This window comes from Panicum hallii, chromosome 9 (assembly GCF_002211085.1).
Source record: "Panicum hallii strain FIL2 chromosome 9, PHallii_v3.1, whole genome shotgun sequence".
Lineage (NCBI taxonomy): Eukaryota > Viridiplantae > Streptophyta > Magnoliopsida > Poales > Poaceae > Panicum > Panicum hallii.
The window spans coordinates 2,539,618-2,558,622 of NC_038050.1; the positions used below are offsets into that span (position 1 = coordinate 2,539,618).

The window sequence follows — 19,005 nt, forward strand, 5'->3', positions numbered from 1 at the left end:
CTGCCAGTCTACCACCACGGTAGCGCCGGCTCCAACATACCCAGCTGCCCTAGCCTCAACCAAATCCCTTCATATCCTAGTCTCAACTCTGGATATGCATAACTACTCACATGCATGTATGAGCACACTCAATCACTCAAGCATCGGTATATGTAATCGATCCTAAACCAGAGCTACAACTAGACGTCCTCACATGGATGCAACCGCTCACGTAGGGGTCAATGAAACTTGCCTTCGCTTATGTACGCGTCGGCGGCGGCGGCTTCCTGCTCGTGGTACGGGTCTTCTGGCTCCGGCCCGCTGTACTGGCCTTCGTACTCCTTGGACGGCTCCTCCTCGGTCACTCCGTGATCTACGGCGGAAACGGCGCAACCGGCAAACAACACAAGCAAGCTATAAAATAAGCTCAAATGGAGATGAAAATAGGAGAAATAGATAGTACATGATTTGAGGAGAGGGTCAACTGTTGGAGCTTCGTCTCGTGAGTGAACTGGGCTCGGGAGAAGTGGTTTAGCTAGTGAAAGTGAAGCGGCTCGGTGTGTTAGGGCTGATGGTGGAGTTCATCACGGCCTCGCTCCTTTTATAGGCAAGGAGAGCAGCAGCGGTGTCGCACAGGGACGGCGACGGCGTGGGCTGCGGCAGCTTGCTGTCAGCTCAAACAGTGGCAGCACTGAAGACGCGAGCGTCGAGGCGGCAAAGCCGGCGAGGACGCTGCAGCGGCGTGGGCAAGGTGGGGACGCGGAGGTGGGCGGCACGGCGCGGTGTCGGCGGCAGTGCGCGGTCGCGTCGTGGGGCCGGTGTGTCGCGCGTGCGCGAGCGAAAGCGAGCGCGGGTGGGGGACGGCAGGGAGATGCGTCGGCTTCCCTTTTAAATGAGGTGAGGCGGTTCGCGCGGCGGAAAAATATCTCGGCCGGCGCTGTGTGCGACGATCCTGATTTAAGGCGAGGTGGAGCCTACCAACAGATGAATCACAACCTATATACTAAGTACTCAAGCTTAACCAGGAGACTAACACGTACCTTATTGGAGCGACAAAGTCACGAAGGATCGCACAACCTTAAGTGGCTAGTCCAACACTAAGCTTACCACAACTTATCTAACTTGCTCATGGGTGGATGGCAAAAGAAAGGGGGGGTCCTATTTATAGATCAAGGGGGATGGTGTTGCTAGTGAAGATAAAGAAAGCACCGGAGAAGGAAAACAGAGGGGAAAGGGAAATCGAATTCCCCAAGGACTTATGCGCAATTTCAGAAAACTGCAGGGGCTCATCTGTAAGGCAAAATTTCCCATCAATCCAAAACTCAAATGAAGAAATGTCCAAAATGAAAGTTGAAGAGTTTTTCGAACTCTACAACATTGCTTTAGGGCTCAAATTCAAAAACTCAAAACTTATGTTTTTACACACGAATTTTTGGAACAAAAGTCGGATTTGAATTGCTTTTGTCCTAAAGAGTAAAACTTTATAAAATTCAGGACCTAAATGCAAGCATTTATGACACGTCATGATGACGGGATAGACTCGTCATAAATGTTGGATAGACATGTCTTTATGACGGGATAGACTCGTCATAAATGTTGGATAGACATGTCATTATGACTCGTATTTTTACTTTAGTCCTGAGTAGATTTAAAAGTTACTTTTTGTAAATCAATATCTTTTATAAAATTACGCAAACACCCTTACTTTGCATTTCTTTCAATAGTGATGAAAACTGGGATGTTACACCAAGCCGGCGGTGCCAGGTGGTGGAAGAAGGTGTCACTGCAAAAGCAGCAGACGAAGAAGCCGAAGGCGAGGCAGCGGAAGCAGGAAGCCGAAGGGTGTAAAGGGGCCCCGGGTTGTCACAACGGAGAAGTGGACGCCGGGAAGCCGAATCCTTCACAGTAAGACCAGAGGAGTCAAATTCGATAGAACAGGAATTGTCAGCAGTAAACTGGCGAATGGAAAGAAGGTTGTGAACCATTCGAGGAGCAACAAGAACAGTAGGAAGACGAGGAGCAGAACCCACGGCGGTGACAGGAAGGCAAGACCCATCACCAACCATGATAGAAGGACAAGAGGGGTGTGGGGGTCGGACAGAAGATAGGATACCGGCGTCAGGAGTGGTGTGGAACGAGGCGCCCGAGTCGGCGATCCACTCGGTGCTGACCGGTGGGGTCAGTCCCATGGTGCTAAAGGACTGCGCCAGAGCGGCCTGGTCCCACCCCCCAGGCCAGGTCGGCTGCTGGCTAGGCTGAGCGGGCGGGGTCCAGGACGGCGCGAAGAATGGAGCGGCACCAGTGAACATGGCCGCCGGCTGGAGCTGAGGACGAAGCCCCCCCGCCGGACCCTGGAGCGGCCACATCGAGATGCGCCCTGACCATGGGTTGCTGAAGGATGGCCAGGGTGTACCTCCAGGGGCAGGAGCGGGAGCCGAGGTCGACGCGCTCCGACGGCCCCCACCGGCACCAGTATCCCCAGGAGCAGGGCCACCAGTGCCACCACCACCACCTCGTCGCCGGCGACGTCCACGGCCTCCCCCTCCCCCGGTCTGCCTGGCGGAAGCAGCCCCAAGGAGGGAGGTGACAGGAGCAGCGGAGGAGGCCGGTGGAGCAGCAACAAGCGCGGCGGGGCTGGGTGAGGAGGATCCGGGCGCGAGACCCCTGGTGATCTCCTCAAGGGCGAGGTCGTCCCGGACCTGCAGGAAGGTGGGAAAGGGCCTCTGGCGGGTGATCCAGCACTTCAGGTGGTCGTAGGTGCTGCTCAGGCCCCATAGGACATTGAGCACCAAGACCCGATCGGACACCGGATCCCCGAGGTCGTGAAGAGCATCAGCCATGCTCTTCATCCGCCGGCAGTACTCACCGACGGAGAGGTCCCCCTGGACGAAGGTGCGGAAGGTGGCATCGAGATGGAGGGCGCGGTACTCGGCGTTGCCAAGGAACTGCCCCTCGAGCGCCACCCAAGCCTGTCGTGCAGTGCCGCCGTGGGTCCTGACGAGGTCCTGAAGATCTAGGGAGATGGTCCCGAAGATCCAGGACATGGCGACACTGTCGAGACGCAGCCACGCCACGTCCCGCGCCTCGATCGGCGAGTCGACGAGGACGTGGTCGTCGAGGGCGTAGCGGCGGAGGGTGAGGAGGACCTGGTCCCGCCAGCGGCTGTAGGAGGAGGACGCGGGGTCGAGGAGGACGGAGACCAGGGCCCTGATGTTCTGGACGCCGGCTGCCTGGAGGTGGAGCTGGGCGACCATGGGGTCGGTCGGGTCGTACCGGGCTCCAGATCCAGCGGACGGGGCCTGGAAGGAGGAGGAGGTGCCGTGCTCAGGGTCGACAGGCTGGCCGGAGGAGATGCGGAGGTAGCGCTCCGCCTCGACGACCCGGAGAGCGAGTGCGTCGGCCGTGGCGCGCTCGCGCTCCCAGGCGAGGGCAGCCACACGGACCCGCTCCTGGGCGGCCGAAGCCTCCGACTTGGCGGTGAGGAGGGCCGCGGCGAGAGCGGCGTCGGCCTGCTGTCCTCGGAAGGTGGCGGAGAACGGCGCATCCTCGGATGCCATCCCGAGGCCAGACCATGCGGCACCGGGCGCAGAATCGACGACGGGCTGCGTGCGCTCAGCGACAGCGGCACGGTGGGCCACAGCGGCGGCGGCGGGATCGGCACCCGCGGCTGGCAGCAGCCGTACAGCGGCCCGCAGGGCGGCCGGATCGGTGCTCGCAGCCTGCAACAGCTGCGCTGCGGCCCGCAGGACGGCCGGATCGACGGCGGCGCGCGGCTGGGGTCCCGCAGCCCCGGCACCCGCGCCAGCAGTAGCTGCGGCAGCAGTGGTGTCGGGCTGCAGGGGGGCCAGGGCGCCAGCAGCCTGGAGCAGAGGAGCAGCGGCCTGGAGCAGAGGAGCTCCGGCGGCCACAGCGGCGCCCGCGGTGGCGCCCGCTGCGGCGCCCGGCGGCTCCTAGAGCAGAGGAGCCGCGGCGCCCGCGGCGACGCCCGCGGCGGCGCCCGCAGTGGCGCCCGGCGGCGGCCCCAGCGGCTCCTGGAGCAGGGGAGCCACGGCGCCCGCGGCGGCGGGGAAGCCGGGCGGCGGCTGCCCGGCGGCGGCGGCCCAGGCGCCCACAGCGGCGCGAGCAGGAGCAGAGGAGGGAGAGGAAGAGGAGAGGGGAGGGAAGGAGGAAAGGGGAGGAGGAGGAGGAGGGGCCGGCGGCCGGCGGCCGGCCATGGTGGCCGGCGGCCGGCGGCCGGCCATGGTGGCCGGCGGCGGCGGCGGCGGCGGGCAGGAGGGGAGGAGGAGCAGACTAGCTAAGCTGATACCATGTAGAAGGGAAAATTCACTGTATTCAAAACCCTAGACAGGGTATAGAAGAGGTAATATACATGGGCCTCTATGGGCCACAATGCCCATGGGCCCAATACACTCCAACACACGACACCATGAATCTTCTAGAAAAAAGATGCACTTTTCACGGACACTAGTCCCTTGCCGGGAAGATCTAGAGCCCCATCATATTCCTCTAAGCTTCTTGCTCTCTCTACCCCGGGCGCTGCCTGATCTGAGCTCGGCACACGATCTGCCCGCTGTCCCACACGAGAGCGGAGCAGAGGAAGGGAGGGAGCAACAATGCTAGTGGAGTAGCGGAGGGCAAGTGGTGGTTGGCTGCCTGACGCAGACAATGAGCGCTCCGTGCGGCAAGAGGACATACGACGAACCAAAATCGAGGAAGCACATTGAAAGGAACTACAGGGAAAACAGGATGAGTTACTTCTCTACTTGGGTTTTTTTTTAGAACAGAAGCCTAACCGAAGTTCGAACCATTCAGGTTACCTACTAACCGGTCAAACCAGTGGTTTATCATTTATCAATATAATATTAATTTCTTAACATGACTTCAATGGAAAATATGCACATTGTTTATCATATATGTAATAGGATCTGCCAAACACATCACATATTGCACAATAGATGAAATAACATAGCAATACCACAATAGTCTATTGTCCAAAGTTCCAAACAGACGTCCAAACATCTCTGGCTCACCAAAAATCCTATTTGATGTTTCACCGATTCAATTAAAAACTGATCAATTCAATTGGTTCGCACCGGTTCAATTGCATGGCCGGTCTTTTGGTTGAACTGAATCTGTCAGCTCAGCGCTATAGAGTTTCCCGATCCAACCAGTGAACTGGTTCTTTTTTTTCTATATATGCCTAAGGCGTCTCTCCCTGTCCTCTTAATCCCCTTTCATGGATCTAGGACCATGACAAGCACACTAGTTTTTTATTCCTCTATTTCATAGTGGAAGTCCATGGTTGTTTGTGCAAAAGAAAAAATAGGGGAGCATAAGCTTGAGTCAATGGGCTATCTTGCACCCTAAAATTAGGGGTAAGGTAAAAATAAAGTAACAATTACACTCTTATTTTTTTTCTCCACATAAATTTAAAATGGCTACTCTTGCGTAATAGGACATGTATTGTGATACTGATGGAGTGCATATGGTAACTTTATACGTAAATGAATCAAAGGTGAAATTTACGTTTCAAATCCAAAGAACACATATTGATGACTAATGTTACATATCTTGAAATATCAGTGGTGGTTCCTCCATGAATTTCAAACTAATAGAAAAAGCCAAATACTAACAAACGTCTTACTAAAATCAAGAAATAGCCCTTACAACAATTCCAATAATCCATTCTCGCTAAATGTTGCCATCAATTCTAGTGCCACCAATTTTACTTATACATACAGTATCGAAAGATCACTAGGCTTACCTTTTACAGTGAAGGTGATTCCTGATTTTATCAATGAGCTGCTGCTCACCATCATCCTGTGTGTAACCAGTGAATCCAACTCCACTACTAATGTGTATTAGAATCTTCCACAGATCAGGAGTTCGAGAAACCGACACAAAAGCTGAACAGGAGAATTGGCCTTTAATGGTGTCGTAGACTTGCTTTGCAAGAGTAGTCTTACCAAGACCTCCACAACCAGTGATTGAAACCACCTTAAGTTTTTGCAAATGGCCCATTCATCTCCATGGTTAACAGCTCAATGATATGCTTCTTAGGGCCATCGATGCCCACAAGTTTTTCAATATCCTCATGAAGTGCTTGCAGCCTGGGATCAACCGAAGAAGTGCTAGAGTTGTGCTTAAATTGGGCAAAATCATACCTCTTATGCCTCTCGGTTGCCTCCATTACACATGCCTTGAGCTCTTGGATCTGATTGGCAATCTCATGGAGTGCTTTCAGTCTCTTCAACTTGCGGATTCCTGTCGCCCAGAGCTTCCAGTGCGGGTTGGCCATAAGTTGTGACGAACCGACGGGCATGGCGTGGGATCCGGGAGGTGCGCGCACCCGCCGCGCTCTCGACCGAGGAGACGCGGGGAGGAGAAGCGGCGGCGGGCCTTGGGAATCACTGGCCGGCTCGGCGTCCAGCATTGGAGTTGGCTGTTTGGGGTGTCGGCTGCATCCTGAGTCCTGACCTGGCTCTGGCTCGACTCGAGCCAAGCGGAACGCAAGTCAGGCCCAAACCTGACAAAGCTAGCAGTCCAGCTAAACGGAGATAACTCGTGACAAAAATAAGCAAACTGACTGGAACCAAATCTCCTAACCCGAGCTGATATCCATTCCATGCCCACGCCGTTGTGGTCAATATAAGCAACCTGTAATCTAAAAAAGAATATAAGCGACCGGGCAAACACACCTTTTCGGGTAGCAAACCGGAGGTTTGGAAAATGACCAATATTGCTTACACCGTGCATATGCAGTAATGCACTGTTCAAACCCATGGATTTTTGAAAGAATCGGTGCTTGTATAGTCTAAGAGGGGGATCGAGAGGGTGAAATAGACAAATTTAAAACCTTAACCTATAGCTTCAACTATTTTGCATAAAACCTTAGCCCAGTTCAGTTCCGACGATCCTCCTCCTCTCCTCCAGTTCATTTATCTCATCCTAGTAGAAGAAAAGGAACGGTAATGCATATGACGGGGAAAACAGACTGACAAGGAAAAACATGTTCGGTGGAGAGCAAACTTACCAGCACTCTCAAAAGAGACATAATGCAATCCTCTTCCTCACCCTCCCAACCTTAAACTTGCTCTGTATACTCTCGTCTTCAACTTGACATTTTTCCAGCCACTCTGGTACTCCCCAAAATTTTGATTGACCCGCTCCAGATACTTGAGGAGAAGTCCAAAAGACAATAGAGAAGAAACACAAATGAGGGGCCCATAAGTAAGGGTTGATGCCCCTGTATTTGCTGGATGGAAGAAACAACTAAAGAGAAGTCGCACATTTTTGGTAATTCTGAGAGTGAACTTACCATTTCAGAATGTTTACAGTAATCATCATTACTCTCTGTTATGAAACTTGCAGAAGGACGGTTGGGAAGTGTCTCAATAGCAGCTTTAATAGCATTTGGGACAGATGCGACAATGTCATCGTTGTCGATATCAGAGGGGCAGTTGCCTCTAATCACGACCTCAACCTTAGCGATAGAAGAGAGGTTCTGGATGCCGAAATTAGAAGCATCATTCAGGCACTCCATCTCATGCACACAATACTTAAATTTGAGGTCTTGAACCTTTGGCAGTGATCCTGCTTCAAACTCCAGCGCGGTCCCACAACTCACGATGCACAGGGAGATGTGTTTCAGATTTCTGAACCCTTTGTTTCCCCTGAAGAATATCCTTCCATTGGTACTGCAGAAAGTGACCAGTTCGAGATAAAGCAGAGAAGGAATTGCCCCAAGGATCTCAAGGTCTTCCGGTCCCGTACGATAGATCTGCAGTTCTAATTCCCTGAGATTTACAAGTGAGCTCATCCAGTTCTGCACCTTGTCGATGAAACAGAATATGATGTGGAGTTTCTGGAGGGTACAGCGAGCAGTAGGGCACCATGAACCCGTTGACAGTGGCTGATACCATGGAAGATTATCTCGGCGGTCATGGATATATAGGTTGTGAAGGTTGCATTTAGATATCAAAGCTCCCACCAAAATTTGAAGGTCCTCAGCTTGCTGTCTTCCTCTGGAGTCAAATGAACAATAGAGTTTCCATGATATGACCAACGTCCTCAGCTTGGTTAGCTGGCTGAATTCTTGCATAGACTTCCCTATTTCATAAGAGCAGACCTCAAACTCTGCTAGCTCTTCCAAGCTCTTCATTTTACCAATCATTCCATCCGGGAATCTTATTCTGGGATCAACATAAAGATGGGCCAGTCGTTGAAGCTTCATGACAGTTGATGGCAGCTGTTTAATCCGGGTACCTCATACGTCCAGTGTTTCTAAATAATGTAGTTCCCCGATTTCCTCTGGTAGATTACTTATCAAATATGAGCAAAGACGCAAGTATTTCAGATGAGGCAACTTTTCAATAAATGTAGTAATGTAATGGTCGTTCAAGCCCCTACTAGCTTCTATGTCCAACACAAGGAGGGCCTTGAAAGAAAACAATGAAGTTTGAATAGGATGTCCAAATATAGTAAGTGATCGAACATGAGACAGAATCAGGCTTGTCCATATACTATCTTTTTTTTTTCATTGCGTTTGTTGACGACACAAAGCCTACGAATCTTGTATTCCAAAGTGTATTGATGCTCTACAGAATCTATTGAGGTTATGAAATTCTCATCAGCAGCCTTACATTTGATGTAGTCAAGAATTATGTCATGAACTAGACATGCCTTCGCCTGACCATACTCTATGTCAATGGGTTGGATCATGCTTCTATTGATAAGATCATTAAAATAATTTTCACCAATTCTATATGCACTTAGCTCTTGTTCTTCATGAATGAATCCTTCAGCAATCCATCTATTTACCAACCTTTCTTTTGCTATCACATAATCTTCTGGGAATATACTTAAGTACAGGAAACAAGTTCTTAGCTGGCGAGGAAGATCATAGTAACTGAGTGACAATATCTTTGTCATATCCTCAGCATCTGGATTCTTAGCAAGCGCATGGCCAATAGTAGTCAGCACCCTTTTCCATTCATCTTTTTCAACCTGATCAACTAACAAACTAGATATAGTGATGAGTGCCAAAGGTAATCCACTGCATTTTTCCATTATCCCATGGCATACCTTCTCCAGGTGAGGATAGCATAATTCCTCAGAACCGAATGCTCTTCTGTAAAATAACCTTTTGGAGTCAGCAAAACTAAGAGCTTCCATTTGATAAACATAACCCCCTTGAGAAGAACAGCATGATGCAACTTTAGCACTACGTATAGTAGTGATTATTCTGCTCCCACTATTATTATTCCATAATGCAAGCTGGATAATTTCCCAAGCTTTTGCATCCCATATGTCATCAATTACAACTAAGTACCTGCCACATGATTTTAAAAGTATCCAGTTAGTGCTGAAAACCTTTAAGTCAGCTTGGGAACATGATAGTTAGACAAATGAAAGGATACTCCCAAGGTAATGAATAGTGACACCCAGAACTATATAATCAAACGACATCTAAAAGTTCAATATTCCCCCCCCCCTCACTCCCCTCCCCCTCTCCCTCTCTCTCTCTCTCCATCAAGAAGACCATTCTAACATCATCAAATTTATTGTTGCGTTAACAAAACATAATAAATTATCACATAACCAAATTTACCTTTTATCGCGGAGGTGCTTCCTGAGTCTGTTAATGAGTTTTTCCGCATCATTCGTCCGGTGTACTAGTGAATCCCAATTCTTCAGTAATATCTCTTAAAATCTTTGTCATATTAGGATTCCGAGAAACTGACACGAAAGTTGCACACAAAAAGTGTCTTTTAATGGCCTGGTAGACTTGGTTTGCAAGAGCAGTCTTACCAAGGCCTCCACATCCATAAATTGAGACCACTTTAACTTCCGTGGATGAACCCTCCATCTCCATGGTTAACCGCTCAATGATATGTTTCTTTGGACCATCCATGCCCACAAGTTTTTCAATGTCCACATATAGCGCCGGCAGCCTGGGGTCGATAGATGAAATGCTCGAGTCGTGAGTTGATTGGGCAAAAGCATACCGCTTGTGCCTCTCACTTGCCTCTATTACGCATGCCTTGAGTTCTTCGATCTCATTGGCGATCTCATGGCACGCTTTCAGTTTCCTCAACTTGCGGAAGAAACGCTTGAAGCTCGAACCTCCATCGTGCTCGCCGTCAACACGAATCATGAAGGCATCAACACAATCTTCCAAGTCATAGGCCAGCACCCGTAACCTGTCCCTCCATTCCCTCATCTGAGGGTTGAGCTGCTCTGCATCTGCAAGCATCTGGAGCGTGGCACTCATGGCGCTCAGCTCATCTGTCAGAAACTTGATCTGCTTGCGCACACCTTTGACCTTGATGTACTCTCCTTCCAGCAGCTTGGTGAGCTTGGACAGGAGCGGTTTCATCACCCCCATGGAGACGCTCACAAGAGCAGCCTCCATTCCTCTGCTGCCAACGAGCTCTCGCAGCTGCGCACCTGAGACGTGTGGGCAGCGGGCACCTGCGGCGAAGGCACGGTGAGCATGGGAGCAGAGGCGTTCGTGTTGCTTGAACGTCACTACATCAAGCGAAGCTTACACCGGGGATGAGCTTGGGGAGGAACTGAGTTCCTTTTTCTCTTTCATCTCAATGTCTGGCGTCATTTCAAATAGGCTCGCTAGCAGGGGTCCGCTTCATCATTCCTGGGCACAGTACAGGGGTTGCATGATTGATAGGAAATGAAGGTTCAGAGGTTAGGGCCACTTGTGGGTTCAAACTGATGAATTGACGAGGCATCGCTTTCTATGAGCAACATCTCTTTTGCGAAAGCATAAATGGATACTCTTATCTTAAAGGGATAGGCGAACGACACACTTGGATACATGAATTGCTTAGTCAGTGTTTTGTCTGGACGCACGCAAAAGGTATTGTGATGCCCCACTATTTTGGCTCCTAATGTGCGCCACTATGCACTTGCTTTTTGCTTTGGAAAGCCTGGAAAGATCACCTAAGTATTTCTGATTAAAAAAGGTGTTTGGTCTTGACTCCTACTCTGTATAACCCAAGTCGTTCAAGTGGTAGTTCACCTGTCAATGTCAGCGGAATTTGATGTGTATCATGAAATTTTCTTCAGGATCTGGTTTATGATCAGTAATTCCTAGCGACCAAGATTTTTAGGCTGTATCATTGTAAGTAGTACAGCTACTTTTCAATTTGAACATATTTCTTTCCCTAAATTATCCCCAGGCTCTGTTTCATGTCTCACAGTTCCAAGTTCCAACATGTGTTACTGGATCTCTGAACGACAAATGATGACCAGAACGACAATGCAGAACACTAGGAGAGAAAAAAAACAGGAAAAACGACGCGCCAACCTCTGAACGGGGTAGGAGGCATCATCGGAGACTAAATGTCTCTGAACGCGACCAATGATGGTACCTCTCTGTTTAGACTGAACGTCTGTTTCTGCGAGGGCTAATTAGAATTAATATTATAGAAATAAAGTTTATAGCTAATAATTATAATTATCTATCTCACATCCTTTTTCATTTATTAAATATTCAAACACATACTTTAAAATACATATTTATTATTATCTAGTTGCAATAGATTTTATTTGCACACACCTCCACGTGTTTGATATATATTTAATTGAACCATTTGTTTTTGAATTGGTATTCTTATCTCTTACATCATACATGAATATACGGTGACACATATCGTGGGTAGTATTTTTATATAAACGATAACATAAATAATATATTAATAATGATATAAATAGTATTTTAAAATTTTATATTGGTGCACTTTAATATGTTGTTGTAATTATATAATTTAGATTCAGATTTAGTTGTTACTTTACCTTTTAATAATGATATAATTGGATATTTATATGCAAATTCAGGGTTTATTTGCATTATTTTTATAATGGTATAGGTGGGTAATTTACATGAAGATTAGGGGGTTACTTTAGATTTTTTTATGACGGCAGAGGTGGTTAATTTAGATACATGTCTAGGGTTATTTTAGTCTATTTTTATAATGGCAGAAGTGGGGTAATTTATTAGGAAAGATAAAAGATCCATTAGAGTTGTTGGATTGAAGGTTGGATGTTTCTGATTTTGTGAGAATTTCTAGAATTTTTCTACTCTAAATCTTTTAGAGTGTCCATATAGGATTTTAGGTGGCTTCATGTGAAGGCTTTAAAAGAAATCTCCAATTAGTAATAGTAAGATAGAGGCCGGACTACAAAGGTTTTTGCCGGCATTTATGGAGCCCCTTAATCTTTAGAGGGTTTGCACACATGCGCATGCAAAGGATATGACGTATTTCATCCGAACAAGGCCATATCTTGTGGGCTTTGCAAACAAGTATCTGTTCTTATCATGTTTAATTACCTAGTGTCTGGTGGCCTGTAAATTTGGGTTTGCTTGCAGTCACTGATGTTTTGGAAGCTAATCAAAGGTAAGGCACGAGCGTAGCACAGGAACATAAAAATCTGATCCTGTTTTGGTGGGATATCGAAACAGTTGAACAAGCATGTGTTGTCAACACAAGGACCAACGGGCGATCCATGAACGTAGTAAGATATTCTGGAAAAGTCGAACAACATAATGAAGGCCAGCTGTTACTCAAAGCAGATTAATTAGTCTTGCAACCAAAACAAACTGACCCAAAGCAGGCGATTCAAGGCAGCAGCATAGAGCAGAAACAGAAGCAGCAACTTCTCTGTTGTCGGAACTCTTGAAGAACAGTATTTCAACAATAGGCACCTCAACAGCGAAATGTCTTAATTATAAAAAAAATACAGTGAAATGTTTTCAACGAAGTTCAAAACTAACAGCACACCCGCACAAGGAAAACAAATATTCTAGAGAGATGAACAGAGCGATGGCTCTCACTCCATTGTGCAAGTAGTTAACCAACAAAGGAGTATGCACACTGCTAGACAAACTAGTATTAGTACCCGATATAGGGCGCGTTTTGTACCGGTTGGGCTGACCGGTACCGCCTGGCCGGTACTAAATGGAGGGCTCGCCCCGATACTAAACGCGCCACCTAGGAAAAACGAAAAAAAATCAATCACCCCCGGGAGTCACAAGTCACACGAATTTTTTAGGCGTAAATCGTGCACAGTCGTGAGGATTCGAACCCACAACCTCCATCCTCGCGCGTAGCTTCCTTACCATCCCACATGTGCATCACATGTGATTATGTGGGAGATGTATTCCTTTTAAGTAACCCGTGGAGGACCATTTAGTACCAGACTAAGACACCGGCCGGTACTAAATGGTGATATTTAGTACCGTGTGGTGTCATTGACCAGTACTAGGCCGCGCCATTTTAGTACCGAGCCAAGAACACCGGCCGGTACTAAAATGCGATATTTAGTACCGGCCGGTGTCCTGGCCCAGTACTAAAATAGCTTCGGAAACTTTCAAATTTGGACCCAGAACTAAAATACCTCCGGAGCAACTTTAGTACCAAACCAAAAGTTAACCGGTACTAACCAAAAGGACGAAACCTCATTTTTCTAGCGGTGGCAGCTTGCCAACAGGAAGCATCATGCCTCTTGCCATCGAGTATCCACTGCTAGAAAATAGGCTAAAGATCCAGGCCTAAACTACTGGCTGCTGTTGCAGCCGATACTGACGCGAGGCATCGGTACCGGTTGCAACAGCCACTGTCTTAGAGAGAGCCTTAGGCACCGGGTCATGGCACGAACCAGTGCCAAAAATTTCGTGGGGTCTCAAGCATTAGGTCATGCCACAACCCGGTACTAATGCCTCCACCTATAAATACCATACCCCCTCCCCTCCCCGAGCTGCCATGAACTCAGCATTGTTCATGGCAGCCGGGTGAGGGGATGGGAGAGGAAATTTTGGCAATTTTTTTCTAAAAAGATTAGAAATTTTTTCCTTGAGCTAGCAATTAATTTTATTCGGTGCAACTAGCCTTTGATTTAGTTTATAATTATTATAAAGTTGCTAATTAATTTTTTATAGTTTTAGTTTGCAAGTGATTTAGATGTAGTTAGCTATCAATTTAGTTTATTATTGATATAATAATTGTTAGACATGTGATAATAATTTTTTAGATGTAGATACCATGTGATTTAGATGTAATTAGCAATTGGTTTAGTTTATTATTATTATAATTATTATTATACTATTATAATTAATTTATTTAGACACTCTAATGAGGTGGTTTTAGCGTATTTAATTTTAGGTTGTAATTACGTTTTTTAGAAATGAATTATTTTAACACTCTAATGATGTATATATGGTATGTTTCTCAAAAAATTTCCATGTTTCTTCCAACATAGGCTTAGCAACATTAAAATCTTTTATGCTTACACTATAACCTATTGAGAACTAAAAATTTCATCAACAATGGCTGCAGCACATCAAGAAACTGGAGAACATCTCCTGAACCCTTCTCAGTAAGAGAGAGGACAACAAATCTGTGAACTAGGCATGAACACAATTTTTGTTAAGATCCAACTTTATAAATGATGCTATAAAGTTGTATTTTCATAAAAATTTTGTTCATCACTCCATCATTGATTTGGTGTCCTCTGTTCTATCTAAGAAGGATCAAGGAGAGGATCTCCAATTTCTGTATCTGCTGCAGCCAGTGTTGATGGAATCTTAATTTCTCTAGGATTTTAGTGTCAACCTAAAAGATTTTAATACCCTGAAGGCTATGTTGGAAGAAATATATAAATCTTTTCAGAAACAAACAGTCATCTCTGGAAGTCTATTTGTGGAGATGCGGTTTGAAAAATATTGAAGAGTGTCAAAATAATTCTATTGACTTTTGTATTCAATTATCAGTTAATGAGTAATTATTGGTTAGATCTTTTAATTAATCATGGTGTGTGATGGATATTTGGACCTTATAATTATTCATGTTATTGTAATTATTAGAATCTATTCATTTTTGTTCATTTATTTGATCATTGCACCAAAGTGGCGTACATTCGAACATAAGTAATTTGTAGATTTACTCTTTATTTTTGCAGATAAGTCGGCAATGGATGTACAACGCCGACCGGCGTTCAATGGAGTTTATTAATGGCATGCAGGAATTTATCGATGCGGCCAAGAAACACAAGCATGACGGTTTCTTTCGTTGTCCATGCCAAATCTGTAAGAATGAGAAGGATTACTCGTCAACAAGAACCATTTATAGTCACTTGTTCGAAAATGGTTTCATGCCCAACTACAATGTTTGAACCGAGCATGAAGAAGGAGGGATTATGCTGGAAAATGATGAAGAAGAGGATGATTTTGTTCCTCACTTTGAGGACGATTACTACAGTGCCTTCTTTAAAGATACTACAATAGGTGAGCCTGAAGAAGATGCTGAAGCACAGGTTGTAGAAGATGATCTTGGTCAGATGCTGGGCGAAGCAGAGGAAGTATGCGAAACTGTAAAGGAGTCCAAGAATCTAAAGTGTATGTTGGAGGACTACGTAACATTGTTGTATCCAGATTGCAAACAAGGGCACAAAAAGTTGGATACCACATTGGATTGTTGCAATGGAAGGCATCAAACGGTTTGTCTGACAAGGGATTTGAGGAGTTGCGGAAACTTATAAAAAACCTACTCCCTGAGGGTAACACATTGCCCGAAATAACATACGAGGCAAGACGTGATGTTTGTCCTCTAGGATTGGAAGCACAAAAGATACATGCATGTCCTAATATCTGCATCCTCTATCGTGGTGAGGAGTACAAAAATTTGGATGCCTGTCCGGTATTCAAAGCATGTCGGTATAAGATCTCTCGAGAAGATCCAGCCGACGTTGAGGAGGTGCATACCAAGAAGAGGGTTCCTGCCAAGGTGATGTGGTATTTTCTTATAATACCACGTTTGAAACGTCTGTTCATGGACAAAACCAATGCAAAGTTAATGCGATGGCACAAAGAAACGAGGAAGCAAGATAATATGTTGAGACACCCCGCTGATGGATCACAGTGGAGAACGGTGGATAGAACATTCCCAACTTTTGCAGATGATGCAAGGAATATAAGGTTTGGATTAAGTACGGATGGCATGTGAGCAGAGCAGTGGCCACAGTACTTGGCCTGTGACACTATGTATATACAATCTTCCTCCTTAGCTTTGTATGAAGCGTAAGTTCATTATGATGCCGGTGCTTATCCCCGATCTCAAACAACCTGGTAATGATATTGATATGTACCTGAAATCACTGGTTGATGATCTTCTTTTGCTATGGAAAGAGGAGGGGGTTCGTGTGTGGGATGCGCAAGCAGAGGAACATTTTTACCTGCGTGCATTGCTTTTTGTAACCGTCAATGATTGGCCTACACTTAGCAACCTGTCTGGACACTCCAATAAGGGTTATAAGGCATGCACCCATTATTTAGATGAAACCGACAGCACGTATCTGAAGCACTGTAGGAAGATTGTATACATGGGCCATCGTTGATTTCTTCCTGTCAAGCATCCATTAAGAAAGAAGCATGCTCATTATGGTGGAAAGGCAGATCATCGTACGAAGCAGAGGCATTGTGGGAAAATGGTATTTGAAATGGTCAAAGATATAAAAGTAGTCTTCGGAAAGGGACATGGTAGCAGATTCTACCAGATCAGTGCCTAGTGTTGAAGGACATGCACCTATGTGGAAGAAAAAGAGTATTTTTTAGGATTTACCTTATTGGGAAGTCTTAGAGGTCCGCAACGCAATTGACGTGATGCACCTCATAAAGAATCTTTGTGTGAACCTGCTAGGATTCCTTGATGTGTATGGTAAGCTGAAAGATACATTGGAAGCGCGTAAAAACCTGCAACGTACGAAAAAAAGAGCCACCCTGCATCCAGAGAAGAGGGATAAAGGACGCCATTACTTAGGTCCTGCCTGCTACACTATAAGCAAGCAAGAGAAGGAAAGTATGTTTGAATGTTTGAACAGTATCAAGTTCCCGCCAGGCTACTCTTCAAATGTAAAGAGGCTACTAAATATGAAAGAGAAGAAACTCGCACACATAAAGTCCCATGACTGTCATGTGCTCATGACGCAATTACTTCCAGTTGCATTGAGAGGTATTCTACCAGATAATGTTCGAGCAACAATCGTAAAGCTATGTGCATTCCTCAACGCAATTACACAGAAGACAATCGATACGATGAGTCTACTGAAGCTACAGGAAGATATTGTCCAAAGTATAGTTAGTCTTGAGATGATATTTCCTCCATCATTTTTCAATATTATGACGCATCTCCTGGTTCATCTTGTCAAAGAGATTAGTATTTTCAGGCCTCTCTTCCTCCATAACATGTTTCCTTTTGAACGATTCTTTGCAGTCCTAAAGAAATACGTTCGTAACTGTGCTCGTTCAGAAGGAAGCATTGCAAAGGGTTATGTGATAGAGGAGGTCATTGAATTTTGTGTTGACTATGTTGATGAAATTTGCCCGATTGGGGTTCCAGTATCACGGCATGAGGGGAGGCTGATTGGAAAGGGCACACTAGGAAAGAAATCAATAAATGCCAATGATCATGCTTCGTTGAGTAAAGCACATTTCTCGGTTCTGCAACAGTCAGCCTTGGTGGCTCCGTACATCGAGAAGCACAAGCATATCGTACGAAGCAAGTACCCTTGGAAGTCTGAAACCTGGATTACAAAGAATCACATCGAAACTTTTCCCACCTGGTTGCGCATGAACTTATGGCTAACGAGGACATTCATGAACAACTTGCCTAGTTGGCCAGGGGTCCATCCAATACAATCTTGACGTACCAAGGATATGAAATTAATGGATACATATTTTACACAAGATCCCAGGACAAAAAGAGCACCAATCAAAATAGTGGTGTCCGTATAGAAGCCATAGATACTAATGGCCAAAGCAATTCATATTTTGGTTACATTGAGGAGATCTGGGAACTCGACTATGGGCCTTTGAAGATTCCTCTATTTCGTTGCTAATGGGTGAAGCTGACTGGAAAAGGCGTCGATATTGACGTGTACAGAATGACAACCGTGGACCTCAAAGAGCTTGGCTATCGAGACGAACCATTCGTCCTAGCCAAAGATGTTACTCAAGTTTTCTATGTGAAGGACATGTCCAGCAAACTCGAGAAGGACAAGTCTAGCAAATCAACGAAGGACAAGTCACAAGATGATGAGCCAAAGCACCACATAGCTCTGGCAGGCAAAAGAAAAATTGTGGGAGTCGACGATGTCACGGATGAAGAAGAATACAATAAGGCTGAGGACATGACTCCGTTCACAGTGGATGTTGACACAAGTATCCTTTTTGTCTAGGAGGACGCTCCCTACGTACGCCATGATCATAATGAAGGGATGGTTGTAAAGAAAACTAACATTAATATTCCATTAGATGATTAATTGTCGCTTGAATAACTTTTAGTCATCATGTAATATTTTTAGTCATCATGTAATATTTTTAGTCTCTTGAATAATTTTTAGTCATCATGTAATATTTTAACTAACACACACTCACACCAATATACACATATTCTCTCTCTCTCTCTCACACACACACACACAACACATACACACTCACTCACTCTCTCTCACACACTCACACACTCACTCACTAGCACACACTCTCTCTTTTTAGGGTGAATTTTCTGTAATTAGATATAATAATACAATATTTACAAATTTTTTGGTGAACTTTTGCGCCCATATATGATTTTTTAGGGAACTAAAAGATTTTCTGCAGAAAAGCAAAAAGTAAACAAAATCAAAAAAGAAAGAAAAATGAAACGGCGGGAAACGAATTCCCCGTACCCGCATAGGTACTAGGTGGTCATATTGACCCGGTATCTAAAGGGGAGGAATTCGTTCATGCCCGTTGGCGCCCCCTTAGGTACCGAGTCTTAGTTTCACCCGGTACCTAAGGGATGGGGTATAAATGTCCTCGGCCCTTCCTCCCTTCTCTTCCTCCTCCTTCCTTCTTCGCCCAGCCCGATCGACGACGCCGGTCGCCACGCTCCACGCCCTCGCTCGTCCTCCGACGCCGGCCTCCCTCGTCCTCCACCGCCGAAGGCCTCCCTCATCCTCCGCCCCTGCTCG

General features: G+C 46.1%; 1 protein-coding gene and 1 pseudogene across 1 annotated transcript; both read right to left on the reverse strand.

Annotated features, from left to right (window-relative positions):
* Window positions 1–1,842: 1,842 nt before the first annotated feature.
* On the reverse strand, window positions 1,843–3,536 carry LOC112875996. The gene is made up of 2 exons (XM_025940017.1): window positions 2,093–3,536; window positions 1,843–1,877 (listed from the first exon to the last, which is right to left on the reverse strand). The coding sequence occupies exons 1-2, from the start codon at window positions 3,534–3,536 to the stop codon at window positions 1,843–1,845; spliced, it is 1,479 nt and encodes a 492-aa protein (XP_025795802.1).
* Window positions 3,537–5,593: 2,057 nt separating this feature from the next.
* Window positions 5,594–10,674, reverse strand: LOC112875316 (annotated as a pseudogene).
* Window positions 10,675–19,005: the final 8,331 nt, after the last annotated feature.

Excerpts from the sequence above, each read along its gene's own strand:
- LOC112875996 (XM_025940017.1), bottom strand. The coding sequence starts at position 3,536 with ATGGCATCCGAGGATGCGCCGTTCTCCGCCACCTTCCGAGGACAGCAG. Across the intron at positions 1,878-2,092 it reads CCACACCACTCCTGACGCCG|GATTCGGCTTCCCGGCGTCC; the intron begins GTATCCTATCTT and ends CTTACTGTGAAG.